The sequence below is a fragment of the Cygnus atratus genome, chromosome 2 (assembly GCF_013377495.2).
Source record: "Cygnus atratus isolate AKBS03 ecotype Queensland, Australia chromosome 2, CAtr_DNAZoo_HiC_assembly, whole genome shotgun sequence".
Classification (NCBI taxonomy): domain Eukaryota; kingdom Metazoa; phylum Chordata; class Aves; order Anseriformes; family Anatidae; genus Cygnus; species Cygnus atratus.
Genome location: NC_066363.1, coordinates 16,089,790 through 16,112,519, shown reverse-complemented (window position 1 = coordinate 16,112,519; position 22,730 = coordinate 16,089,790). Strand labels below are relative to the sequence as shown.

At 39.1% G+C, this 22,730-nt stretch overlaps 1 protein-coding gene across 6 annotated transcripts in view; it reads left to right on the top strand.

Moving 5' to 3' along the window:
- Nucleotides 1-21,653, top strand: part of SVIL (supervillin) — a 137,737-nt gene extending 116,084 nt beyond the window's left edge. For all 6 annotated transcript variants that reach the window (XM_035545202.2, XM_050708610.1, XM_035545204.2 and 3 more), the window contains 20 exons: nt 1,317-1,406; nt 1,489-1,575; nt 2,600-2,777; nt 3,059-3,231; nt 4,471-4,626; nt 5,396-5,532; nt 6,042-6,189; nt 6,316-6,461; nt 7,435-7,610; nt 7,725-7,869; nt 8,210-8,486; nt 10,343-10,494; nt 11,701-11,806; nt 12,609-12,816; nt 13,477-13,610; nt 14,316-14,471; nt 14,875-15,018; nt 19,152-19,273; nt 20,093-20,248; nt 20,374-21,653. In XM_035545202.2, the coding sequence (XP_035401095.1) occupies nt 1,317-1,406; nt 1,489-1,575; nt 2,600-2,777; nt 3,059-3,231; nt 4,471-4,626; nt 5,396-5,532; nt 6,042-6,189; nt 6,316-6,461; nt 7,435-7,610; nt 7,725-7,869; nt 8,210-8,486; nt 10,343-10,494; nt 11,701-11,806; nt 12,609-12,816; nt 13,477-13,610; nt 14,316-14,471; nt 14,875-15,018; nt 19,152-19,273; nt 20,093-20,248; nt 20,374-20,460 (2,978 nt within the window). In that variant the 3' untranslated portion in view covers nt 20,461-21,653. The remainder of the gene's footprint in view (nt 1-1,316; nt 1,407-1,488; nt 1,576-2,599; nt 2,778-3,058; nt 3,232-4,470; nt 4,627-5,395; nt 5,533-6,041; nt 6,190-6,315; nt 6,462-7,434; nt 7,611-7,724; nt 7,870-8,209; nt 8,487-10,342; nt 10,495-11,700; nt 11,807-12,608; nt 12,817-13,476; nt 13,611-14,315; nt 14,472-14,874; nt 15,019-19,151; nt 19,274-20,092; nt 20,249-20,373) is intronic.
- Nucleotides 21,654-22,730: the final 1,077 nt, after the last annotated feature.

The window sequence follows — 22,730 nt, the reverse complement described above, 5'->3', positions numbered from 1 at the left end:
TTTTAATTTAAGGGATGATGAGAAAGCAATGCAAAATTAAATCCTTGTTACATACGGGTGCACAGATGCTGTATTTTAATTGCTTCTTACAGCTTAAAATTTTTCAGTCCTACTCGGAAGGTGATTCTTGACTAACATCTGAAGCAGATCTCGTTGTGGTCTTGTGGATTAAGTCCTGGGAGAGCTGCTTAAAAGCTGTGTCCTCTCAAATACATCTTGTTGAAGGCTTTACCAATTGACTTAAAACCTGATGAATAATTGAGTCTCTTAGGTAACAGGGAAAAGTGTGTTTGTGGAAAAACCACTTGATTATATTTTAAATCTGTGCTGGTGTTTAGTAATTACGACTTGCTAGGACTTGCAGTAAAGATGGTGGAAACATGGTTAGTGTAGTTTCTCTCAGCACAGCATTGGTTTATCTGATCAAAACAACTAATGACTTAAACTTAAGTGACTCAGTAATTAGTAAGCTATGGCTAAATGGAGAACAGCTATTAGAGGAAGGCTTAAATATCATTTTCCTCCCTCACTGAAAACCTAGGCAGCAATGGTTAATAGATATAATCTTCACTACAGTATGCTTTTTCACCTAATCAAAAGCACTAAATCCATAGAGCACAATTTGTTTAACTAGAGCAACAGATTCGTATCAAAAGAACAAAAATGTCCTTTGATTTTTATCTACTGAGTCGAAAATGAATTGCTTCATGATAGTTACTGAGGAGGGAGAAGAGTACAAATTCAACAATTTTGCTGTATATGGTGGGGATTCTTCCATTTCTACTTTTCTGCTTCCATGTGCTCTAAGACAACAAAGCAAAACAAAAACACACGCAAAAAAACAGCTGTGCGCAAGAATTACTGCTTAATCCAGGGACTGTATTCACAGGTCAGATGCATCCTGCTATGTTTGTTAAAAAAAATTTTGGTTAAAAAAGGGTCCAGGTAGGGGAGACAACACCAAGGTCTGGGTAATTTCCTTGCTCTTTTTTTGTATCTTTTTGTTCAGAATGGTTGCATGTTTCTAGCGTGTGGCCTGGGTAGAACTCGAGTCCAAAATGTAAACCAAGTGACAGTTGGAAACAAAGCTTTGTTCTTGTGAATGGGGCTGTTTCTGAGATTGCTGTTGATTTAAGGAATGGGCAGGGCAGCACACTCCCAACATCACTGATAAAACAGTTGTGGAGACTGGGGTAGTATAAAGGACTGTAGGAAATGGCAAGGCTCATCTCTTTTCCCTATATAGCTTGCTCTCTTATTGTTCAGATGTGGTCTGACATGAGACTGTGTTTCTTATGTTCTCTGTTGTTATGCAGGCCTGGCTTCTCCAAGTGCACTAACACCAGTAGCATCCCCTTTCAGTAACAGGCAGAAGTCTACCACTCCAGTGACAAAGCCCTTGGAAGGTAAGGAACAAAAATGGCTGAAATAAGTTCAGACTTTTTTACTTCCCTTGACTTAACCAGTTTTACTTTCTGTTTTGCTTAGAAATTGAAGCCAGGCCTGATATGCAATTGGAATCCGATATGAAGCTCGACAAGCTGGAGTCGTTCTTGGGAAGGCTGAATAACAAAGGTCAGTACAATTACCAAAGAAGGCAATGTATTCACTCAGACGTCACTAAATCACTTGAAGTACTTCTAAGTTAAAATATCTGGTAACAGAAGCTGAATATTGCTTTGTTCAGCCGATACTTTCTGATTATACAGCTTGTTTTCCTGATTCAGTCTTTGCTAAATTTTATCAAAAAAAAAAAAAAGCTATTGCTTTACACATATACAACAGAATAAATCACAAATGCAAAAAAATGCAACTTTCTTTTTTCTCCACATACAATGTACACATTCTTCTTGAGAGCAAAATTTCTGAAATCTACACACTCAAGACACTGAACCGCATTGAACATATACCATGAAACAGCTTTAAATGTTTTTTAAACTTACTAAATTGAAGATATGACACTAAGCTGCTCCCAAGCACAATTCATCCACCTTCCTGATTTTTGAAAATTGATTTTCTGTAGCAGCTCATACAGCTTCCTTGAACAATTTGTTGGCCGTATGTGAAGCTGTCTAGAGTCCTCTAGCTGTTTCCATCTCATATGTCGGTCTTCCATGTTGTACGACAAAAATTCTTTTGTGAATTGTGTCAAATACTGAAAATAAATGTATTCACATTTCAGCAGCAGAGGCACTAGCATTGTATAATGATTGCACTATACTAACTAATCTCAAGCAGTGACTTTCCACTTGTAGTTTTAGTAGATCTTTTCAAGGGAAGGATTTATTTGGCCAGAGGCACCATGGAATACACAAGACCATAAAATGCATATAACATCCTACCAAAACAACTAATTTTTGATAGCACCTATCTTTGTATTTAGCCATTTTTTCAACCATTTTGTAACAAAGATCTTTGCATATCAGTAGCACTTACAGTCCCATGTTATCATTTCTTTTCCTACAGACATTTCTACCATGTTTCCCTTAAATTCCATCAATCAAAGAAAACCAAAACAAAACCACAATGACCATGTTAACCTCTTCTACAGTTAGAAACTCTAATTCAATTATTTAATGCATGGGTTCTTTTCCTGTAGTTGCTGGGATGCCAGAGACAGTACTGACAGTTACAGGAAAATCTGTGAAAGAGGTGATGAAGCTGGATGATGATGAAACATTTTCCAAATTTTATCGCCATGTGGATTTCCCTTCCTCCTCAGTGCCTTTGGACCTTGATGAGGACTTTGATGCCATCTTTGATCCCTATGCACCAAAGTAAGATTTATTATTTTCATTGTTTTGAAAGGAGATATAGGGGTGGTGGTCACAAATTCGGCTTTAAGATATTTTAGTAGATATTGTAGTAGATATGTTAGTACTGGGCATGTCCATTTCTTCTACATATTTTTGAAAACACCCTTTGGTCTGGATTGGTAAACTGATTATGATTTCATTACAAATGTCACACCCCAAATCAAAGTAAATCTCCTGTCATTAGATGTTCTGTCTAGCAACTTAAACTCAACTAATGATTTTAAACACTGTTTGTTTTTCAGGTTAATATCTTCTGTAGCAGAGCACAAACGTGCAGTGAGGCCTATGCGCAGAGTTCAGTCTTCAAGAAATCCCCTGAAAATGCTGGCAGCAAGAGAAGATATACTTCATGAGTACACTGAACAAAGACTGAATGTTGCCTTCATGGAGTCAAAGCGAATGAAAGTAGAAAAAAGTAAGCTAACAGGATGGTTTGTACAAGCCACTGTCGTGCTAATTTAATTAAAAACAAAACAAAGAAAAAATATAGAAGGAATAAAACACATTCTCCAAGAGACCATAAATTACTTGAGGTATAAGGTTGAATGTAGGTTGGCCTAGGAGGTCTGGAGAAAAGGGCATGTTTTATTTCCTCAGGGAAAGCTACCTGCAGCCTCCTCTTGTGCATATTTATTTATTTTTAGCAGTCACCTTGTGCAGAGGTACCATTGTTACACTTGCAGGGTGAGGGCAGAAGAACAAGCAAAGCAAATCTAGCAAAATATTATGCTGTGAGGGTTAGGGGGAGCTGGAAAGAATAGGTAAATTTTTGTTCAAGTACACTAGCCTCAATTTTGGGTCCTTGTATTCTCTCAAACTGGAACTAGCCTTCTTGACTCCCAAAGGTTAATCTCCATAAAGGATCTGTGCTCTGTAGCAGGTCTTCGTGTTTTGCTTGTGACATTGCTCTGTCCTGAGAACCAGACTGACAGCAAGAGATGATACTGTAAAAATTTATCAAAGGTTTGTCAAGCCACTTTTAAAATTTGGGGTCCAAGTTTTCTTCATTAAATTTGAATAAAGGGAGATCATTTCTAAAATTTGCCTGTATTGATGAAACACTAATTATATGTCTAATACTTTATTGCAATTTGATGAGAAGCATTTCCCTGAATTATAAATTCATAAACTGCTTTGTCTTTGGTTGCGAAATAAGCAAAAACAGCCAAGAATTTAAGGCTTTAAGTTTACAGTAAAACATGACTAGTTCTTTGAAATATAAATGGCTGTTGCATCACACTAGCTGAGACAAATCTGAAGTGAATTTGAGTTCATTAGCTTTGGCTACTTGGGTCTCTTTCATCATTAATCACGTATATGGCATTGAAGATCTACACAGTACTTCACAAAACATTGGGTAAGTCATGTTTCCTACCGAAGTTAGTATTTCTGCCAAGGATCATAATTCTGACACTGACAGTTTAGTTTTGGATGGTATCTGGAGACTTAGGTACTACTAAACCCACAAAGCTTTGAGGGTAGCAGTTAATGCAAGTTCAACCTGTTTTTTACCATTGCTATTGTGGAAGGGAAACCTGGAAATATTTGAGGGAAAATATTTTTTGTAATACAGCAACCAAAGCTATTTTGAATATAATTTTGTCTTTTTTGTGTGTTTTTTGTCCAACTTTTTTTTTTTTTTTTAATGTGCAAGTGTCTACAAACTCAAATTTCTCAGAAGTAGCACTTGCTGGCTTGGCAAGCAAGGAGAACTTCAGCAATGTTAGCCTGCGGAGTGTTAATCTAACAGAGCAAAATTCTAACAACAGTGCTGTGCCATACAAGAAGCTAATGCTGCTGCAAATTAAAGGTATGCTAGAGCTGTTTTTTTACTTTCTGTACATTCTGGGCTGATTGCACTATGTGGGAGTTGCCATCACAATTGAATGCTTAGTTTGCTCTAGGAGATCTCCAGGTCAAGATTTATGCACAAAAGCTTTTAGCTTTTCACACTAAGTGAAAACTGTGTGACAAATGCAAAACCTTAGAAATAGGTTTACATTTTCATTACTGGTGTATGTTTTCTAAGGAGAAAACAGAATGTTTCAGGAATTATAGCTATCTCCCGTGGAAATTGTTGAACTGTTCCATTTTTCTAGCGTTCAGTGTAATTTGGAGGTGAACTGAAAATGTTTTTGCTCCACTTCCTTTTACATGACATAGCAATGTGTCTGATTCTGCAAAATAATAGCTAGTTTTTTTGGCAAAGTAAAATCCTTAAAACTTTTTACTGACTTCTGAAACTGTCTCATACCTTCACTTAAGCATATGTAAATGATTTTAGAATTTGGCTGCTCCTCTGCCATTTACAACTGATTTCTTTCCAGAAGGGCATAAAGTTGTTAAAGCAAGAACAGGAAATAATAGAACTATTAGCTGATAGGAGGAAACAAATTTTGCTTCCTATGAGTAAACCCTTCTTCCACCATAATGTTCTTTTAATTCTTCTTTTTTAACAGTTCTTTTCCATATAGTTTGCTAAATGTGCCAGGAGTGTTTGTCTTTCATTCAGAACAATTAGACTTTGGCATTTGATGGCATTATTCATAGGAATATAATTAGCTTTGTTTTATCTTTAGGAAGAAGACATGTTCAAACAAGATTAGTTGAACCAAGGGCCTCATCACTGAACAGTGGAGACTGTTTCCTGTTGTTAACTCCACATCTCTGTTTCTTGTGGGTAGGAGAGTTTGCAAATGTCATAGAAAAAGCAAAGGTAAGTACTAGTTCATTTTTTTTACTATTTATTTTTAGAACTATCACAGCATACATCTCTTTGATGTAACTGAGCCATGGTGCCAGTTGTCTCAATAAATTTGTGTGTTACAAAGTCAGGTAGATATGCAGGTTTCCCATAAACATGTTTTAGCCTGTGTACTGAATGAAAGCTGACATAGGAGTGTGTAGGTTGCAAAGCTGCAAGAGAAAAGAGGATATCCTCAGGAAATGAATTTGCACACAAACAAAAAATAGTCTGAATTGCAGGATGTCCTTTTATTCCCATGTTCGTTAAGATCAAGTCTTGTTTTAAGGCAAATGAAAGAATGAATGTATTTCTGTAACTTTTTCTCTAGTGTCTGTTTATTTAGGGCAATAAATAATAACTACTTCTACTGCTATTTCAGGTATTATATATTATCTACTTTTGCCTTCTCTTTGAATGCCATATGCATGAGTGTTCCAAAGGCTTATGCAATCCTGTTCAGATAACTCTTAATCTCCTAGGCTTCAGAACTTGCAACTTTAATTCAAACGAAGAGGGAACTTGGCTGTAGAGCTTCTTATATACAGACTATTGAAGAAGGAATAAATACCCATACCCATGCAGCCAAAGACTTCTGGAAACTCCTTGGTGGCCAGACAAATTACCAGTGTAAGCATTCTTATGGTTACGATATCTGCTGTTTTACCACAATAAAATAGTTGAGTTGGTTCTGTCTAGAAAAAAATATATATAAAAAATTAATATCCGATTATGTTTGACAATCCTTCCCTTAAGCCGCTGGAAGTCCTGAAGAAGATGAAATGTATGAAGCTGCCATAATAGAAACAAATTGCATTTACCGCCTTGTAGAGGACAAACTCATTCCTGAGGATGACTACTGGGGAAAGATGCCAAAATGTACCCTGCTACAACCAAAAGAGGTATCGTGCCACTTACTGCTCCTGTGGTAAGTGCAGGAACATACAGCTGATAAGACTTTCAGTAACTGCAAATGCTCACGGAGAGGCTCACTGAAAATTGGTTCTTCTGTGTTTCTGAACATGTTGCTGCATAGAGTGTGCTGCAGGTCTCAAGAAACTTAAGCATGTTATATTTAAAGTGAAATACTATTTTAGGAAGTGTAAATCTTTTTGCCAACGGTGGCTTCTAACACTCCAAAATTATGAAGTAGAAAACAAGAAGCACTTCAGAAAAGCAAAAAATAAAAAACTGTTTCCCATTTCAAGCATTTTTATTTATATCCTTAGTAGCCTTTTTTCTTTCAAAGAACCATTTCACTCCTCTAAGTGCAAATTAGAGCAGATTTCTGAAATAAAGGCATGATGTACTTTTTTGAACACGTTCAAGTTGCAGCCTGTTTGCTGAGCCAGTTATCCAGGCTGTATGTTCTGTCAGCCTTCCTGTTTTGGGATGAAGTACAGGTCTACACCTCAGAGAAGCTTGCTGTAGTTGGACAGCATTCAGTCATGCAGCAGAATCAGTTTTTAAGTAGTCAGAGCTCTCTAGTCTGCTAGTGACTTAGCTATCACCTAATGACACACCTCACAGCATCCCCAGTATTTACTTTAGTCATCTTTTTGGGTGGTCCTGTGCAGACCCAGGAGTTGGACTCGATGAGCCTTGTGGGTCCCTTCCAACTCAGGATATTCTATGATTCTAGTATCAGCAACAACTAGCCATCATGGTGCAGACCACTGCCCTGGCCTTACTTTCATTATAGTGCTAGCAGTTACTGTTACTGCAGAAATGCAGATATTCGGAGGAGTTTGTGTTGGACACATTGTCAGCTTGCAGTATCAGGAAACTGGAGGAACAGGGCATCAGCTAACCTAACTGTATGTTACTAAATTGTTTTTTTGGTTTGGTTTGGTTTTGGTTTGGTTTGTTTTTTAGGTGCTGGTGTTTGATTTTGGCAGTGAAGTGTATGTGTGGCATGGAAAGGAAGTTACTTTAGCACAAAGAAAAGTGGCATTCCAGTTGGCAAAACACTTGTGGAATGGCACCTTTGACTACTCAAACTGTGACATAAATCCTCTGGACCCAGGAGAATGCAATCCCATCATACCCAGGTACCAAAACTCAAGTTTAATCTTTGCGGAAACATAGATTTCTTGCCCTTATTTATCGCTTACCTTATCGCCCAGTGTTTAATTTTATTCTATTTCTTTTATTCCCTTGTACAGAAAGGGACAAGGACGTCCAGACTGGGCTGTGTTTGGCAGACTCACAGAACATAATGAGACCATACTGTTCAAAGAAAAGTTTCTTGATTGGACAGAGCTGAAGAAACTCAATGAGAAGAATTCTAGCGAATCCCTTCACCAGAAGGTGCATTTAATAAGCATGATAGGTATTTCAAACTAGATGGCCTAGCTGGGATGGAAGCCAGGGAAGCTTGTTCTTAAGGATTCAGAGCACTTCTTTTTATCTTGCTGGCTTTGACCTGAGGTCAGAGCATCACCACCTATAGTGAAGCCACAGAGTTACTTTTTATTAGTGCTGAGCAATTCAGTTAAGACTGGCAAGGTGGTTTTGACAAGGCATCAAGTGATGACAATATATCAAAGTACTGAAATATGCAGGAGTCAAACTGTTTGGGTGGAACTGTGGGGTAAGGGAAAAAAAAAAAAGCTATGCTCAAAGAAATCTGTTCTGTGTTTTCTCACAGGAAGAATCCAGATCTGAGACTAAACCATACGATGTCATGCTAATGGTAGCTGTGCCTCAGACTACTGTAGGCACGGTCTTAGATGGAATGAACGTTGGCCGGGGCTATGGACTTGTAGAAGGAGAAGATGGAAGGCAGTTTGAAATTATCACTGCATCTGTGGATGTCTGGCACATCCTCGAATTCGATTATAGCAGACTGCCTAAACAAAGCATAGGACAATTCCATGAGGGAGACACATATGTTGTGAAGTGGAAGTACATGGTGAGCACTACAGGTTAGTGAACAATTCCATTTCATCCTGCTGAAACATGGATAAGTGCAGCTAAAACTGCTGCTGTTGGTGGCAAGATCCAGACCTAGACTTCCTTGTATGTGAAACTGTTTCAAAGGTTAGAAATGCTAATTTAGCCTTCCTAGGCTGTTAAGTAGTAGAACTTTTATTTTTTAAGGGAAAAAAAAAAGTGTAGTTACTTTTCATACGTCAAATGTAATACTGTCCATCTCTGCTTTTACCAGACGGTGGTGTTGTACATGTTCACAAGACAGCTCATGAAGCCAGAATTGTGCCCACAGCTTAACACCAAAATAATTAGGCAGCTGGGCTAATGACAGAGGCTGAATGTCTTATAAGAGAGGTAGGCTTAGCAACAAGGAAAGCCTTTGCTGGGTAATGGAGAACAGTAACAATGACAGGAAAAGTCCGTACCAACTCATTGCCCTTGCTGTCCTTTTTGCTGTTTCTGGAAACCCTTTGCTATGGGTTTCAGTCGCAAGTGGAAAATTTTGACTGTGTCCTGACAAAATGCCTGAGAGCAGCAGGTAAATGTTGAGAGTCAGTCAACTTGGTATGCTCATTGGAACTCTCCCTTCTGACACTAAAATAAGAAGTGGCTTTTGTGGTAAGTAAAATAGAAATAGCCTAAAAAATGATTGCTCCAAGTAGGAAAATATCAAAATTGGTTCAAAGGAGTAAAACAGCTATACAGCTTTAGGCTTTTAGCCAAAAAATGTAGGTCTTATTCGGGATCGTTGAGTTCAGATACTGTGAATCCAAGAAAAATACCATAGCTTGTAAGCCTTAGGAGAAGTGGGTAACACTAATACTGAACTGTAAACAGATTTTTATTGCAAATGGATGAAAACATTCCATCACTCCAAAAAAGAATACATTTTTATGTAAGAGTCTGTACTTTTATGGGCTTGGATGTACAGTTCACAGTGAAACCATACATTTTAGAAGTGACTAGTAGTTTGAGTATTCTCAACTTGAAAAAAAACAGGATGCTCTCTCCTAAGTATTTCAATTGGATGCTGGTCAGCACTGCTGAAGTTTTAATGATTTTTTAGGAATCTGGTTGAAAGCTCCTTGGTTTTGAAAATCTTCAGTTAATTATATCTGTTTATGTAGTATTCACTGGAAAGAGTAAAATATTCTATAACTGTTTTTATTGTTGAACTTCACTTACTCTAAACATTGTTTGCTTATTATAACAACTAAATAACGTTCCTCTAAAATAATGTTGCTGCTAACCCTGTTTCCAAACCAACATGAAATATTGAGTTAATTTTAAAAGGACAGGGAGGGGAACAAGGGAGAAGCTTACCCGATCCTAACTTTTTTTTACAGCTGCAAAATCTGCAAAATCCTGCTTTGGTGTTCTTTTGTTCTGTAGGTTTTCTACCAAGAAAGATTTTTCTTTTATACCTGTAGCTTTGTCAACTGTTGCTGTTTCCAGTATCACTCAGCAGCCAGCTACTTTGCCTGCTGCCAAAGAACAGTGTGTAATGTGGAAAATGAGCCATAATGCACTCTTCTGGTAACATGATGGGACATACCATTTCACAGGCTAATTTGCTTAAGTGATTGTCAGTTATTTTTCTCCAGATACTACCAGTTCTTCCTTAATGCTCTTTTTGGCCCACATGGGCTTACCTCCACCTGAAGAGACAATACCAGCTTTGCACAAGGGCACACTATACTGGCTTGGTGACCTAATGTTCCTCCAGTTGGACATTTTATCTTTCCTGTTCTGGCTGGGATAGTGCTGAGCTGGCAGATGAGATTAAACCACGTGTTATTTAAATTTATAGCCAGTGTTCTTTCTTCAGCATGTGCTTTCTGTTTTACAGTTGGAAGCAGGCAAAAAGGAGAGCAACAAGTAAGGGCTGTTGGAAAGGAGAAATGTGTGTATTTCTTTTGGCAAGGAAGACACTCCACAGTGAGTGAGAAAGGGACATCAGCACTGATGACAGTGGAGCTTGATGAAGAGAGAGGAGCACAGGTGAGTTTCCTGCAGACCTGGGTGGAAGTCCTGGTAAGATTTGCCCGCCCAAGTGGCCACTGGCAGTAAACGTGGGTTATCTTTTTTGCCTGCTCTCTTTCTGTTAAGGTGTCCTTGCAGGTACAAATAGCCAGCCCTCAAAATTACTTTTAGCTTTAGTCCAACTTCCAGAGACACATCAGCCTCCTTTATGGATGGCTATTTCCCAATCCCTCTTATGAAGAAGATGGTTCTGGGAATGGCTGAAGAAGTCTTCTCTCCTCCCCACTTAGGGATAGGTGAAGCACAGTGAAAGAAATTTGTGCCTTTCCTTCCAGTACATATTCAGGTAACAGGACTGTCTTCCCAGCACTGAGAACAGAAGCACTCTGTTTCATTGAACTCTGTCAGAAGCACTCTCTCTGTTGGGCTAAGACATGAAAATACATTTGAAATCAAATTTTCAATTTCTTTCCTCTGTAATTATGGCGGAGATTGCCTTGTTTTGCAGAGATTCTAGCAACTGCAGATACAGACAGTTTAGATCAGACAGAGCACAGGCTTGCTTGCTTTGTCTTTAGGCTGAGCTAACTGTTGCTGTGGCTTGAGTGTTACTAGCACACAAAATGGGAGATTTAAAGTTAGTACCTTGATAAAGCTGTAATTAATTCTTCAACAGCAGTATAAACATGCCTAGTAAGCCAGTAGTTCACAGGGCAGATGTACAAATACACTTGGCCCAGTGCGTGGGATGCTGTGCAAGCTAGCTGATTTAATGATTGGCTGTAGCAGATTAGCTAGATATAAAATTTAATAAGCAAAGAATATGCAGTTGTCACATAAGCCAGTTTTGCAGCAAATTTTAAACCTACTTCAGTTCCTATGTTATGTCCATAATAGTTTCAAAGAATATTAGGCAGTATGGCCTAGTCCTATAAAGAATTCAAACAACAGTTAATTTAATCTAATCCAAATTAAAGTTTATTTGGTATTTCTTATCCTCTAAAACTCTGGATTGTTAGATTCCAGATAGAGGTTTCTTTTAATATGCAGGTCACATATGAAACTCATTGCATGTTGATATACATGGTAACTTAAACAATAAGGAAAGCCATCTTCGAGGTTGGCCACAACTATATAAATTTTAATAAACCACAGGGAGTAGTTTTTTTAAGTCTATATACTTGCTTCATTTTTTTAATGAGTACTGGTGCTTTCAATTTCCAGGTACAAGTGCTTCAAGGGAAAGAACCACCATGCTTCCTGCAGTGCTTCCAAGGAGGAATGATTGTGCATGCTGGAAGAAGGGAAGAGGAGGAAGAAAATGCACAAAGTAAATTACTGTTACAGTTTCTGCCCCCAAATCCCTTTTTACCTATTGTGAAAGTCTCAACTTCCATACTCTATGGAAAAGAGCAATGAATGCCATGAAAACGATGAGACTGCCTTGCTTTCAAGGTCGTTTGTTTCTTCCCTGAGCTTTGAGTGGATTTTGTCAGTCAAGAGCAAGCTGACTTTGTTGTATTGATACATGTATAAATTGCTCTAGATGTTTTTTAATTGAGCAAAGTGCCTGTTTGCAGTATGTTCTTTTCTACATAGTCTAGGAAAAAGATCATTTTTATGATCAGTTCTTCTGTGACTAAAGCAAAACTAAGTTTTTGTTACCCATTCATTGCATTTTGCAACATATTCCTTGAATGCTACAGTTAAGGTAGGGGAATTTCAAAGCAGATGTAGCTTGGAAATGTTCCAGCTCACATCTGAATGTGACCTGCTGTGCCTAAGGTGCACAGAGGAAGCGAAGCTGAATAGAAGGACTACTCGGTTTATTTCCCTTTTTGTTCCTGTATGGAACAACAGAAAAAAAACTTGACTCTTCTGCTCATAACAGTGCAGACGTGACTCTTCAAGTCTCTCTACTAGCAAGGCTTCGTAGGGCATTTTTTTCTGCAGCAGAGTTTCTCAAGAAATGTTAGCCAAACCTGATGCTTAGCTAGTTTATTCTGTGACAATAGAGATGTACAGTATGTGAAATTCACCCAGTATCAGAACAAATGTTCCAGAGCAGAGGTCTTGAATTTTCAGTTCCACATGACTGTATAATACCGCTGCGCTGTTCCTGTCTGCTCCAGGTGACTGGAGACTATATTGCGTGCGAGGAGAAGTTCCCAATGAAGGAAACTTACTTGAAGTAGCATGTCACTGCAGCAGCCTGCGTTCCCGGACATCCATGATTGTCCTCAATATAAATAAAGCTCTTATCTACCTGTGGCATGGCTGCAAAGCACAATCTCACACCAAGGACGTAGGAAGAACAGCAGCCAATAAAATAAAAGAACAGTGAGTGTCTAACCTATGTTTTGGAGATGTTTATACAGACTAAAATTGTCTGCGTCAAAGAAAAAATGAAGAAGAGCTGTCCTCTGAGTACAATTGTAGCATATACATGCTTGCTGAGGAGGAGGAATGGCAGGTAGTCTATTCATTGGAATGGGGAAAACACATGTTCTGTGATCACTTTCACTTGGCGTCAAATGCACTTACTCATCCTACTGTACTAATTACAGTTGCAAAAATACTGTCTTTCCATTTGGAGGGAGATGCTCAATGTTTGAGTAGCGAACTAAAGCCCAGTTGATAGGAGGATTAGAACCAAGGGAGATGAACCTTGTGAATAAGGGAGAGGAAATGAATTTAAGAAAGCATGTGAGGACAGCAGTAGTTACAAATTTGTACAGTGAGAATCCCTGGAGTGAATTCATGCAAGCATCTCTTCCTCCTTGGGTATGTGATCAGAAATGCTATGAGAATGGTTGTTGAAATTCTTTGCCTTGTTTATTGATAATTTTTGTCATAATTTTCCAAAAGATTATTGACATGGAATGTATGACAAACCTATACGGTGGTTTGGGGCTCTAATAATACGAGGGGTCAGCAGGTGTGTGTAGTGGTGACTGGGGCAGGAAAGTTGGGTTCACTCTATTTCTTTGTGTTTCGTAGATGTCCGCTGGAAGCAGGGCTGCACAGCAGCAGCAAGGTGACAATACATGAATGTGATGAGGGGTCAGAGCCGTTGGGATTCTGGGATGCGTTGGGAAGGCGAGATCGAAAGGCCTATGACTGCATGTTGCAAGGTAGGCCTGTGTTTCTGGGTTTGGACTTACTGTGTACTTTGCTGGTCTACAGTGCTATGAGATTTAATGTAAAGCTTTTGAAGAACTTCTCAGCAGTTGAGATGATCCTTTCAGAGATATGCTTCCAAAAAAACACCCAAAAGCAGCCACCCTCCACTGAGTCGAGTAATACTGTTCAAGAAGGCAGAAGGAAAGTGCTGGAACACAACGTGTTTCATTTTCTTCTCTCCCCCTTCTGCAGCCCCTCTGTTTTCAAGCAGCACAGAGCAACACTTAACGCTGTTAACAACACATTTTCCTTCTCTTCTGAAGGGATTAGGGAGTGGTTCTGCATACATTCTTGTCCAGTCTTTGCTCGGAACTGCCAGCAAAGGTAGCAGGGGGATTGATTTACAAAGTGAAAAATTTGTCAGCTGAAAAGTAGACTCTGAGATGGGCTTGCTTTACTTGAACTGCAAAACAGCCAGTTATGAAACGGCTGATAGCAAGTAGCCAGGATCGTATTCAAGCTGATGGCAGCCAGCCTTTTAGCTCAAGTTCATCACAGCTGCTGCCAGTCCCCCAGGACATCTGGTTATCTTTCTTGATTTTTTCAAAAAACTGAGAACTTACAGTCACTCTAAAAGTTGATTTTTATTTTTTTTAACATTCATCTCCATCATTTTCTATTGGAAATCTTTTTTTTTAATCTTTTGTTCTTTCAAGATCCTGGAAAGTTTAATTTCACCCCCCGCCTGTTCAGCCTCAGTAGTTCATCGGGAGAATTCTCAGCCACCGAGTTCGTCTACCCTTCAAGAGACCCTGCTGTCATCAATTCTATGCCATTCTTGCAAGAGGATCTTTACACTGCCCCACAGCCAGGTATATGTTTTAATATATGTCAGTAACAAGCAACTAGGTAACTGTATCGTGCCTTGGGCAGCAATTCAGTTACTGTAATCACTTCTAACTCAATTCATAGCAGGAAAATGTGCGTATGTGATGCTTATACGGCATTAAGCAATAAAAGTAATTTTTCCCCAATAAAGATGCTGAGAACTAATCAAATGTGCACGTATACCAAAAGCTTGCTATAAAAATACCTTGTTTATATCAGAAAATCTGGGTTCAGCTGAAGTTCAGCTGGATGAATAACAAAAGGGATTGGTAAGCATTGAAATGATCCTGTTCTGATGCTGACGAACATGTAAGGCTGAATTTGTTTGCAGAATTCAGAGAACTAATAAGTGGCTAATGGTGGGTTTGTTGCTTTTTGTCTTTATAGCACTGTTCCTTGTTGACAATCACCATGAAGTGTACCTGTGGCAAGGCTGGTGGCCTGTGGAAAACAAAATTGCTGGATCAGCTCGAATCAGGTGGGCTACAGACAGGAAAAGCGCGATGGAGACAGTGCTCCAGTACTGCAAAGGTAACAGATTGCTGTGCCTGGCTGCTCTGTGTGCGTCGTGCCCTTCCACGCATTGCTGTCCCAAGGTAGTCGCTCAGGTGCTCCCCCAATGGTGTTGATAAGCACAAGTGTATTTGAAAGTACATTCTCCGCTCTTCATTAGCAAACCATTTGCCCAGTAATGGCATTATTCCCAAGTTGCCACGTTACTCTGGTGACCCATTTCTGAAAAGCTTTTTTTCCCCTCTGTGCCCTCATTGTGGGAGCATAGTTCAGACATCAGATTTTTAAAAGTGGATTCTGAGAACGGAGCTGCTTAAACCTGATGCTTTCTGTCTAGCTCTTCTTCGATTCCATAAGCTTCTGTGTGTCAAAAGACTGAAGGAAAATACTGTTTGCTGATGTAACTGGGTTTTGATTTAGTGGGACAGATGGAAAGTCTTTGAAGATCCAGAACAAGTCTCACACAGAAACAGGTGGCTGCTGGAAAAGCTGGAGCACAGAGCTAAGGCATTTTCTCAGTAGCTTCCTAGATTAATTTCTATAAGGCAGAGCTACTGCTGCTCAGTGAGCAGTGATTCAAGCTGCAGTTGATGATCATGTAAGGGTACTCTGACCAGATTCTCTTCTGCACTAGTGTAGTTTCCCTGGGACACTGTAATGCTTTCCTTTCATTTCATCTAAGGTTACGTGAGACTGGAAACAGACCTTGCAACTTCCAGTGGCGGATGAGCAAAGAAAGGTGTGGGGGTACTGTCCAGGGAAGAAGGCACAGTAACAGCCACGTTCTGTTAGTTCAGAGCAATTCTCACTGTGAATAAGTTGCTAGGCCTTAATTGGTGCAAACTATGTCCTTTTGCAACGAAAGGCGTATCTCTTAGAGACCTTGAGACCTCATGATGATACTGATTTTTTTTCTGTAGCAAAAGCTTTACAACTTGTGACACAGCTGTTGGCAACTGTCATCTTCTCACATGGACATTGGTATGTTTGAAGAGAGAAAACGATATCCTTGCTGGATTCCACCATTATGAGGATAAAGCCAGTCGCTTCTTCCCAAGCATGTCCAATAAGAGCAGGAGCAATTGCTGTGTTTCTGTTCAGCTGGCTCTTGTCACTGAGGGGAACTGGTAATACCTGGCAGGAGATAGCTGAAAACCAGTAGTGGAGACACTGAAATTTGATCCTTATGAGACTATATTACTAACCTGTGTAGTTCACCTTCTGATCGAAAACAGCAGGTTTTTAGGAATGGGGTGCTAAAGACAAGGTAGTAGTTGGAAAAGTCTTTGGCAGTGACTGCTAAATTCCTAAAGAAGAAGCTAGCTACTTCCTTCTCCTCCTACATCCCCCCCAGTTTTTTTTTTTGCAAGTCCAGAGGAGCAATAAGATGTGTCTCTGAGATCATTTCATACAGTGGTCTTCACAGCAGAAGCAAATGTCAGCACAGAAGAACAGAGCCTGTACAATGAAGTGCCTAGAGTTGCCCAGCAGGCTGGTGAGAGAGAGGGAAGAATCCCCCAGTCTGTATTCCTCATGTAGAGCTGTCATCTTCTGGTAAAGAAATCGTATTTTCTGGCCCAAGCAAAGCTGGAATCTGATACACATGCTGAGGTTTGGATACTTTCCCACATTGCTTGAACATCACTGAGTTAGATGATGGGAAGATGGATTAACACCTACCTTCTGCACTGGGATAATTTTGCTGCGTCTGAGTTTGCACAGTGGAAAGCTCCTCAGTGAGTCCTCATGGGTCTGAAGTTTAGCATACATATCATTGTTTTTTTCTGGCTACTAACTTTTTAGCCCCTGGCCATAACTTTGCAGCAGTGATGGCTTTTCCCTCTTTGCCTTGGGGTTGTTCTCAAGAGCTTGGAGCTATGTGGTTGGATAGGTACAGAGCAAGTTTGCTACTCTTAAAAAACCAATTCTGTTTGCATTATGTCAATTGCAAAGTTGATGTCACAGTCACAGAACATGATCTTTGGCAGTTTTTCACTGTTCAAGCTGTGTTGTTTTGCTGGTCCTTTCATGATCTGCCACTGGGCTATTCTGTCAACCAATTCAAAATTTCATTGTATCAGGCTATCGGGGCTGACTAACTTATCAAGGTGGAGAAAATAAACACCAGGAGATACCAATGTTGCAAATATTTTGACTATCAGAATGTAGAAGAGTGATCAGAAGCATTAAAAGACTTTTCTCTTATTTTTCTCTTTCCATTTCTTTTGTCCTCTGTCTCACTTTTTTCTTTTTCTTGGCTTTAACTACATGATGATATGAAAAAGATTGATTAGCAACTCTGAATACCCCTGGAATATACCTTATCAATTCTCCTTGTGCATAAATTTTATTTAACTTGTCAAAATGTATTGAAATTTTTTGTGTGTTTTTATCTGCTAAATCAGCAGTCTGGAGAGCTGAGCCGCAGACAGCTAAGAGAGGGAAGAATCTGGTGTGACCATTACGGATTTTTACTGAGGAGATCAGCTTGTGATGAGGGCAGAGTTCATGCAATGAAAATATTTTTCTGCTTATGTATGAAGTCAGTCTTACCAGAGGGTTACACCTATACTGGACCATTATCAAATGCTACTTCCCTTTTATCTCTTGGTTAAATTACTGAGACTGGAGCAGTTCAATTAGAGCAGAATTTTTTGAACACAAAGTTTTTAAGTACTTGTTGAATCGTTCATGGTAGAATGAACAAATAAACCATAGGGGAAAATAAATATGTGGAAGAGAGGACTTACGTGGGAGATGATAAATCTGTCTAAATTGTGTAGTTAAAACATTCACATTCTGATACATTTGTTTGACTACTCCACAGAGCTTTTATCTCTAGTGTTCAGAGTTTCGTGCTAACATATTCTCTCTGAACAGTTTGCTACTAATATCTGATGTTAAGCCAAACCTGTTATGTTCAGGTTTTGCCAACTAACTGGAACAATGATGTCCAGCCAGGCTCTCTCTTTGCATTCAGGATAGGTGTTACATCAGTTCCATGGGGTGCTCCCTGGCAGTGGGTAGGTGGCCCTGTTCTTTTTGATCTTCACACTTCGTAGCCCACACAAATGAAGTGTAGGTGGCTACAGTAAGCAAGCTCATCTTTAGTAGATTTGTATACTCTTGAGGAAATCTTAGTGTAGTAAAGATGTTCTGAGACCGAATGTAGAATTTTGCATGAAGTTACAGCCTTCAGAAGCAAGTTGGTGTAATATTGCTCTGTTAGCAATACTGCTTTGATTCTGGACTTAGCAACATGTTCAGATTTTCCATCTCCTGTCTGAAAGAATGATACGATTTGATTGAGTTTGAATCCAGCTAAGATGAAGGTATAAGAGTTTTTAGAACAGTAGCTCCTCCCAGCACTAACCGTTTTGTCTGCCTCTTTCCAGTAACATTTGGAGTTTATCAGTGCTTTTGAATCCGTGTCGTATGAATTAATTCGACCAACAACAGGGCCTTTATTCTGCTGTACTGGGTGTAATGACTTCAACTACTTCTCTGATAGGGCATCTCTCCCAGTCAGGGCTATTGCCATGTCCTATGTAGTGTACACACGTACCTGTTTTATAGAAATGGGACTGCCTTTGAAGATCACCAGTAATTACCAACCAGCTATTGCAATACCGTTGGTATTCTTCAGATCCTGTTCCTTTGAATTTGTAGTAACAAAATGATGTCAGCATCCTGATTTAAGGGCAATTACACATTCTTACTTAAGCCTTCAAGCTTAAGTTTGATTTGCTGGCAGGACACTTCTGCTGAGCATATTAGGAGGTTTTATTTACCTGAATTTGACTAATTTCAGACCAGATTGCTTGCTCTATTCTCGCTCTGTTCTTGTAAGATAAGACATAGATTGGGTTAGGAAGAAAATGTGGATTTCTTTTTTCAGTGTACATCGTTTGATCTTTGTGGTCAGATACAAGTGAAAAACTTACTTAAAAATACTGAAAAATATGTTAAAAGATGCCATACTAGATTAAAAAAAAACATCCTGGTGAAATTTATTCCTAAGGCCTTAAATTACTTCAGCTTTTTAGGAGACAATCCATTAAACATACTTACAAAGTAGTTCTGTGTAGTGGGTGACCCCAGAAAATGTGGTACAATCTTTAATTTCTCTTTTTTGTGTTTTGGCTTTTTAGGAAAAAATGTTAAGAAGCCCCCAAAATCCTATCTAATTCATGCTGGCCTAGAGCCTCTGACCTTCACTAATATGTTCCCAAGTTGGGAACACAGGGAAGACATTGCAGAGATCACAGAAATGGTAAATCTTTTCATTGTATGCACTGTTGCCTATTGCTTGTAAGTGTGTCTTGTGTTGTCAGTAGCATTGCTGGTTTGTGCTGTCAAGCCCCAAAATCCAGAGGATAAACCTATTAAGTACAGTTTAGGAATCTGCACAGGGGAAAACAAACAAACAAACAAACCAACAAACAAAAAACATAGCTGAATTCTGACTGGTAGTGTGGCTATCAGAGGCATTTCCAGTTGTTTTCCATGTAACTTCTAATACTGCTTTTTGTTAAAAATGGGGACTAGAGAGAAGTGGTGCCTGAATCATTTCGTAGAAACAGATGTGCTAGAGTTTAGCAGAACAGCTGTTTCGGCTTTGTGGAACAAGCACCGACCTGCAGCTCTGCTCAGTCCTCCAAGCTGGAAGAGCTGAGGAGCGAAATGCCATGCAAAGAATCAGCTGCTCGAATTGCTCCAGCACTGACTTCCCCATCTGGGAAGCACACTCACACCGAATTACACGTGACTGCTTTAAAAGCCTTCAGTGAGGGGTGATCTCAAGGCAAATGACATTTGCTGCTTCTGCAGCCATCCTTGGAGGAAAATGCTGGCTTTATGACTAAACACAGAATTCAGCCTTAAACTGGGATTCTTAACGTGCACAATGTCCTTCTGCAAAGCACAGGCGTTTTTGTGAAATTGTTGTAGGCAAAGGCTGGTAAGCTGTGTGGATCTGCAGGTATAGCTTTGTGGTATGGGTTGATCCCTTGGCACCTACAGACAGTTGCTTTTATCGGATGGTTTCAGTACTGTGATCCTGAACTTACTGTTTTCCCTTTTCTCCCCACAGGATGCCGATGTTTCTAATCAGATAATCCTTGTAGAGGATGTGCTGGCCAAGCTGTGTAAAACTGTGTATCCACTAGCAGATCTCTTGGCTAGGCCTTTACCTGAGGGAGTTGATCCACTGAAGCTTGAAATTTATCTTTCAGATGAGGACTTCGAGGTAAGGAGAGAAGGGGTGCACTGTTACTCTGTGCATGTATGTCTACCCTTGCTGTTAAGTCATTTGGCAGTTTTGCTACATGTAGGTGTTCTTACTAATAGCGTATCCTCTTGTTTTAAATGCAGGTTGCATTAGAGATGACGAGAGAAGAGTACAATGCACTGCCATCTTGGAAGCAGGTTAATCTGAAGAAGGCAAAAGGACTTTTCTAAGCTGTGTTTATTGGAGTGAGCTCTAAAGGGATGTCTGTTTTCACTTTCTATGCCCTTTAGCAGAATTGTACCCCACATTTACAAAATAAATAGAAATAATCTGAAGTTATTAGTGACTACCTATCTGGAGGTGTGTAATATTATAAAAGGCCAAGAGAACTCTTTGGAAATGGAATTTGATTTTGACTCTTAAAGGTAATGTGTTTAAGCTCTGCTCTCCTATGCACTTAAACAGTAGTTTCTTGAGCTACTGCTGTAGCTGTCCTTTGGCTATATACAATACTTGCCATTTTGTTTTTGAAGAAGTTCTCTTTGTAAAGTGTTATTTTGTTAGTTTGTGGATTACAAAGAATTTATATTTATATAAACACATAGAACAAGTATGTATTTAACAATGCAATATATATTCACTTTCGAGACTTTCATGTCAAAAATACAGAAAAGTAGCTGGATGGCAGTTGCTTGTACTGAATTAGCTATACCACCAACATGTATCTCTTATGCATTCTGAAAAGTTTCTCTTTGCAATAGGTAATGAATTGTTCTCAGTGCTGCTTCAGGTGCTAAACTGAACAAAGCGTTTGTATTTATAGCATGGATTTCTTGAGAAACTATGCGAATCAACCTTTATACTTTAATATCCAAAAATGTATAGTGCCTTGTTTTTTGTGTACAGTTTATATACAAAAAAAGATTGGTCTGCATTTTGAAGATGGCTTAGAACGGTCTCCTACATTACTTTTATAACAGTAGAAATAAAAACATCTCAGTTTCTAATACTTGTTGTAAACATTAAACATGTCTTTTGTGATATAAGAACTGAAAGTAAAAGCTTCTGAATAAACTCTTAGCGACGCTCTGACTTGTCATTATTTTGTACTGTAAACTGTACTAATTCATTGGAATCTTCCATAACATGGTATTTTATCAAAATACTTTAACCTTAGGTGTCTGCGGGTGTTGTACAGAGTTATAATTGGGGAAGCAGATAATCAAAAAAAAATATATTGTATGAGATAAAACTAGGTTGTACAACACTTCAATGCTGCATGTTGGAACAGTCACACAACTCCTGTATCTTCTGAGTTGCCCTGTTTTATACATGAAACCGAAATTATTATGCTGATTTTCAACCTTTGAAAAACCTTTTCAACCTTTGTGCAATTGGGAGTAAAACTTGAACTGAAAATGAGCGTGGCATTGTGTTCATTCTTTTCAATTAGCACTGAAGTCCGAACTGTTTTCTTTCAGCTAATTAGCATATTGGGTAAATATCAAGTAAAAAAAAATCATTATTGTTTGAAATGTTTCCCAGGCTTTTGGCATTTCTATAACAACTTGTGTGGTTCCCCTCTGGTGGCCTAGTGGATTTCACATTTTGATTCCTGCCAGCATGAGTAAGTTGTCTTCTGCAGTGCAGCCATTTGAAACTCCTCCTGCCTCGCTGAAAAGTGACCACCTGGAGGGGGGACTGTTGCTGGTCTTGTAGTTCTCCTCCTAGGCCCAAGGGAATGAAGTAGGATCCCTAAGTGTGGAAGGTGTAAACTTACTCAAGGTCTGCAGTAAATATTACTCCGTAGTTAAAATTAGTCTTGTTCTGAAAGATCAGTTAAGAAATTAAGCTAGCCTTTAACTAAATAAATCAAAAGTACAGAAACACACAAACACTGTTCAGCTGATGCGAGATATCACAGGTGAATTTTCAGAACTGGTGTATTTCTTTTCATACTGGTTTCTGTCAAGAACTGAAAATAACACAATAAAAGGGCAGCAACAATATTTAGAGCCAGGATTCTTCCTATACAGTGTCCTATACTGCTGTTTCCTCAGAAATCCTCAACTATGTCTTCCGGAAGAGATAACACTCTTAGTTTGAAAATGCAGGGCTTTATAGTGACAAGATATTTTTTCAAGCACTGAGAGGTTTCCAAAGTCACTGCTGCCTTCATGCTATTGTCTAAGTACTTTTGCACCTATGTATTTTTCTCTTTCACCCTCTCTGGTGATAAAATCAAGCAGGAATTAAGTTTTGTTTATTCATGTTCAATCTATACTGTGAGGGTAGCAGGTTCCTCTGTTTTGATTTTCTCTCTAACAGAGCTGATTTGCATAGCGTGATTGACCTTGTTTTTCCCTCTGTCAGTGTAGCATCATTTATTTCTGTTTTTTTTGAAAACTCTATCAGTCCTCCAAGTGCTGCTGAAGGGCAACATCCACCTCTAAAGCTTTTGGAAACCCAGCTAAAAAGGGTGACAGCAGGCACAGAGGCC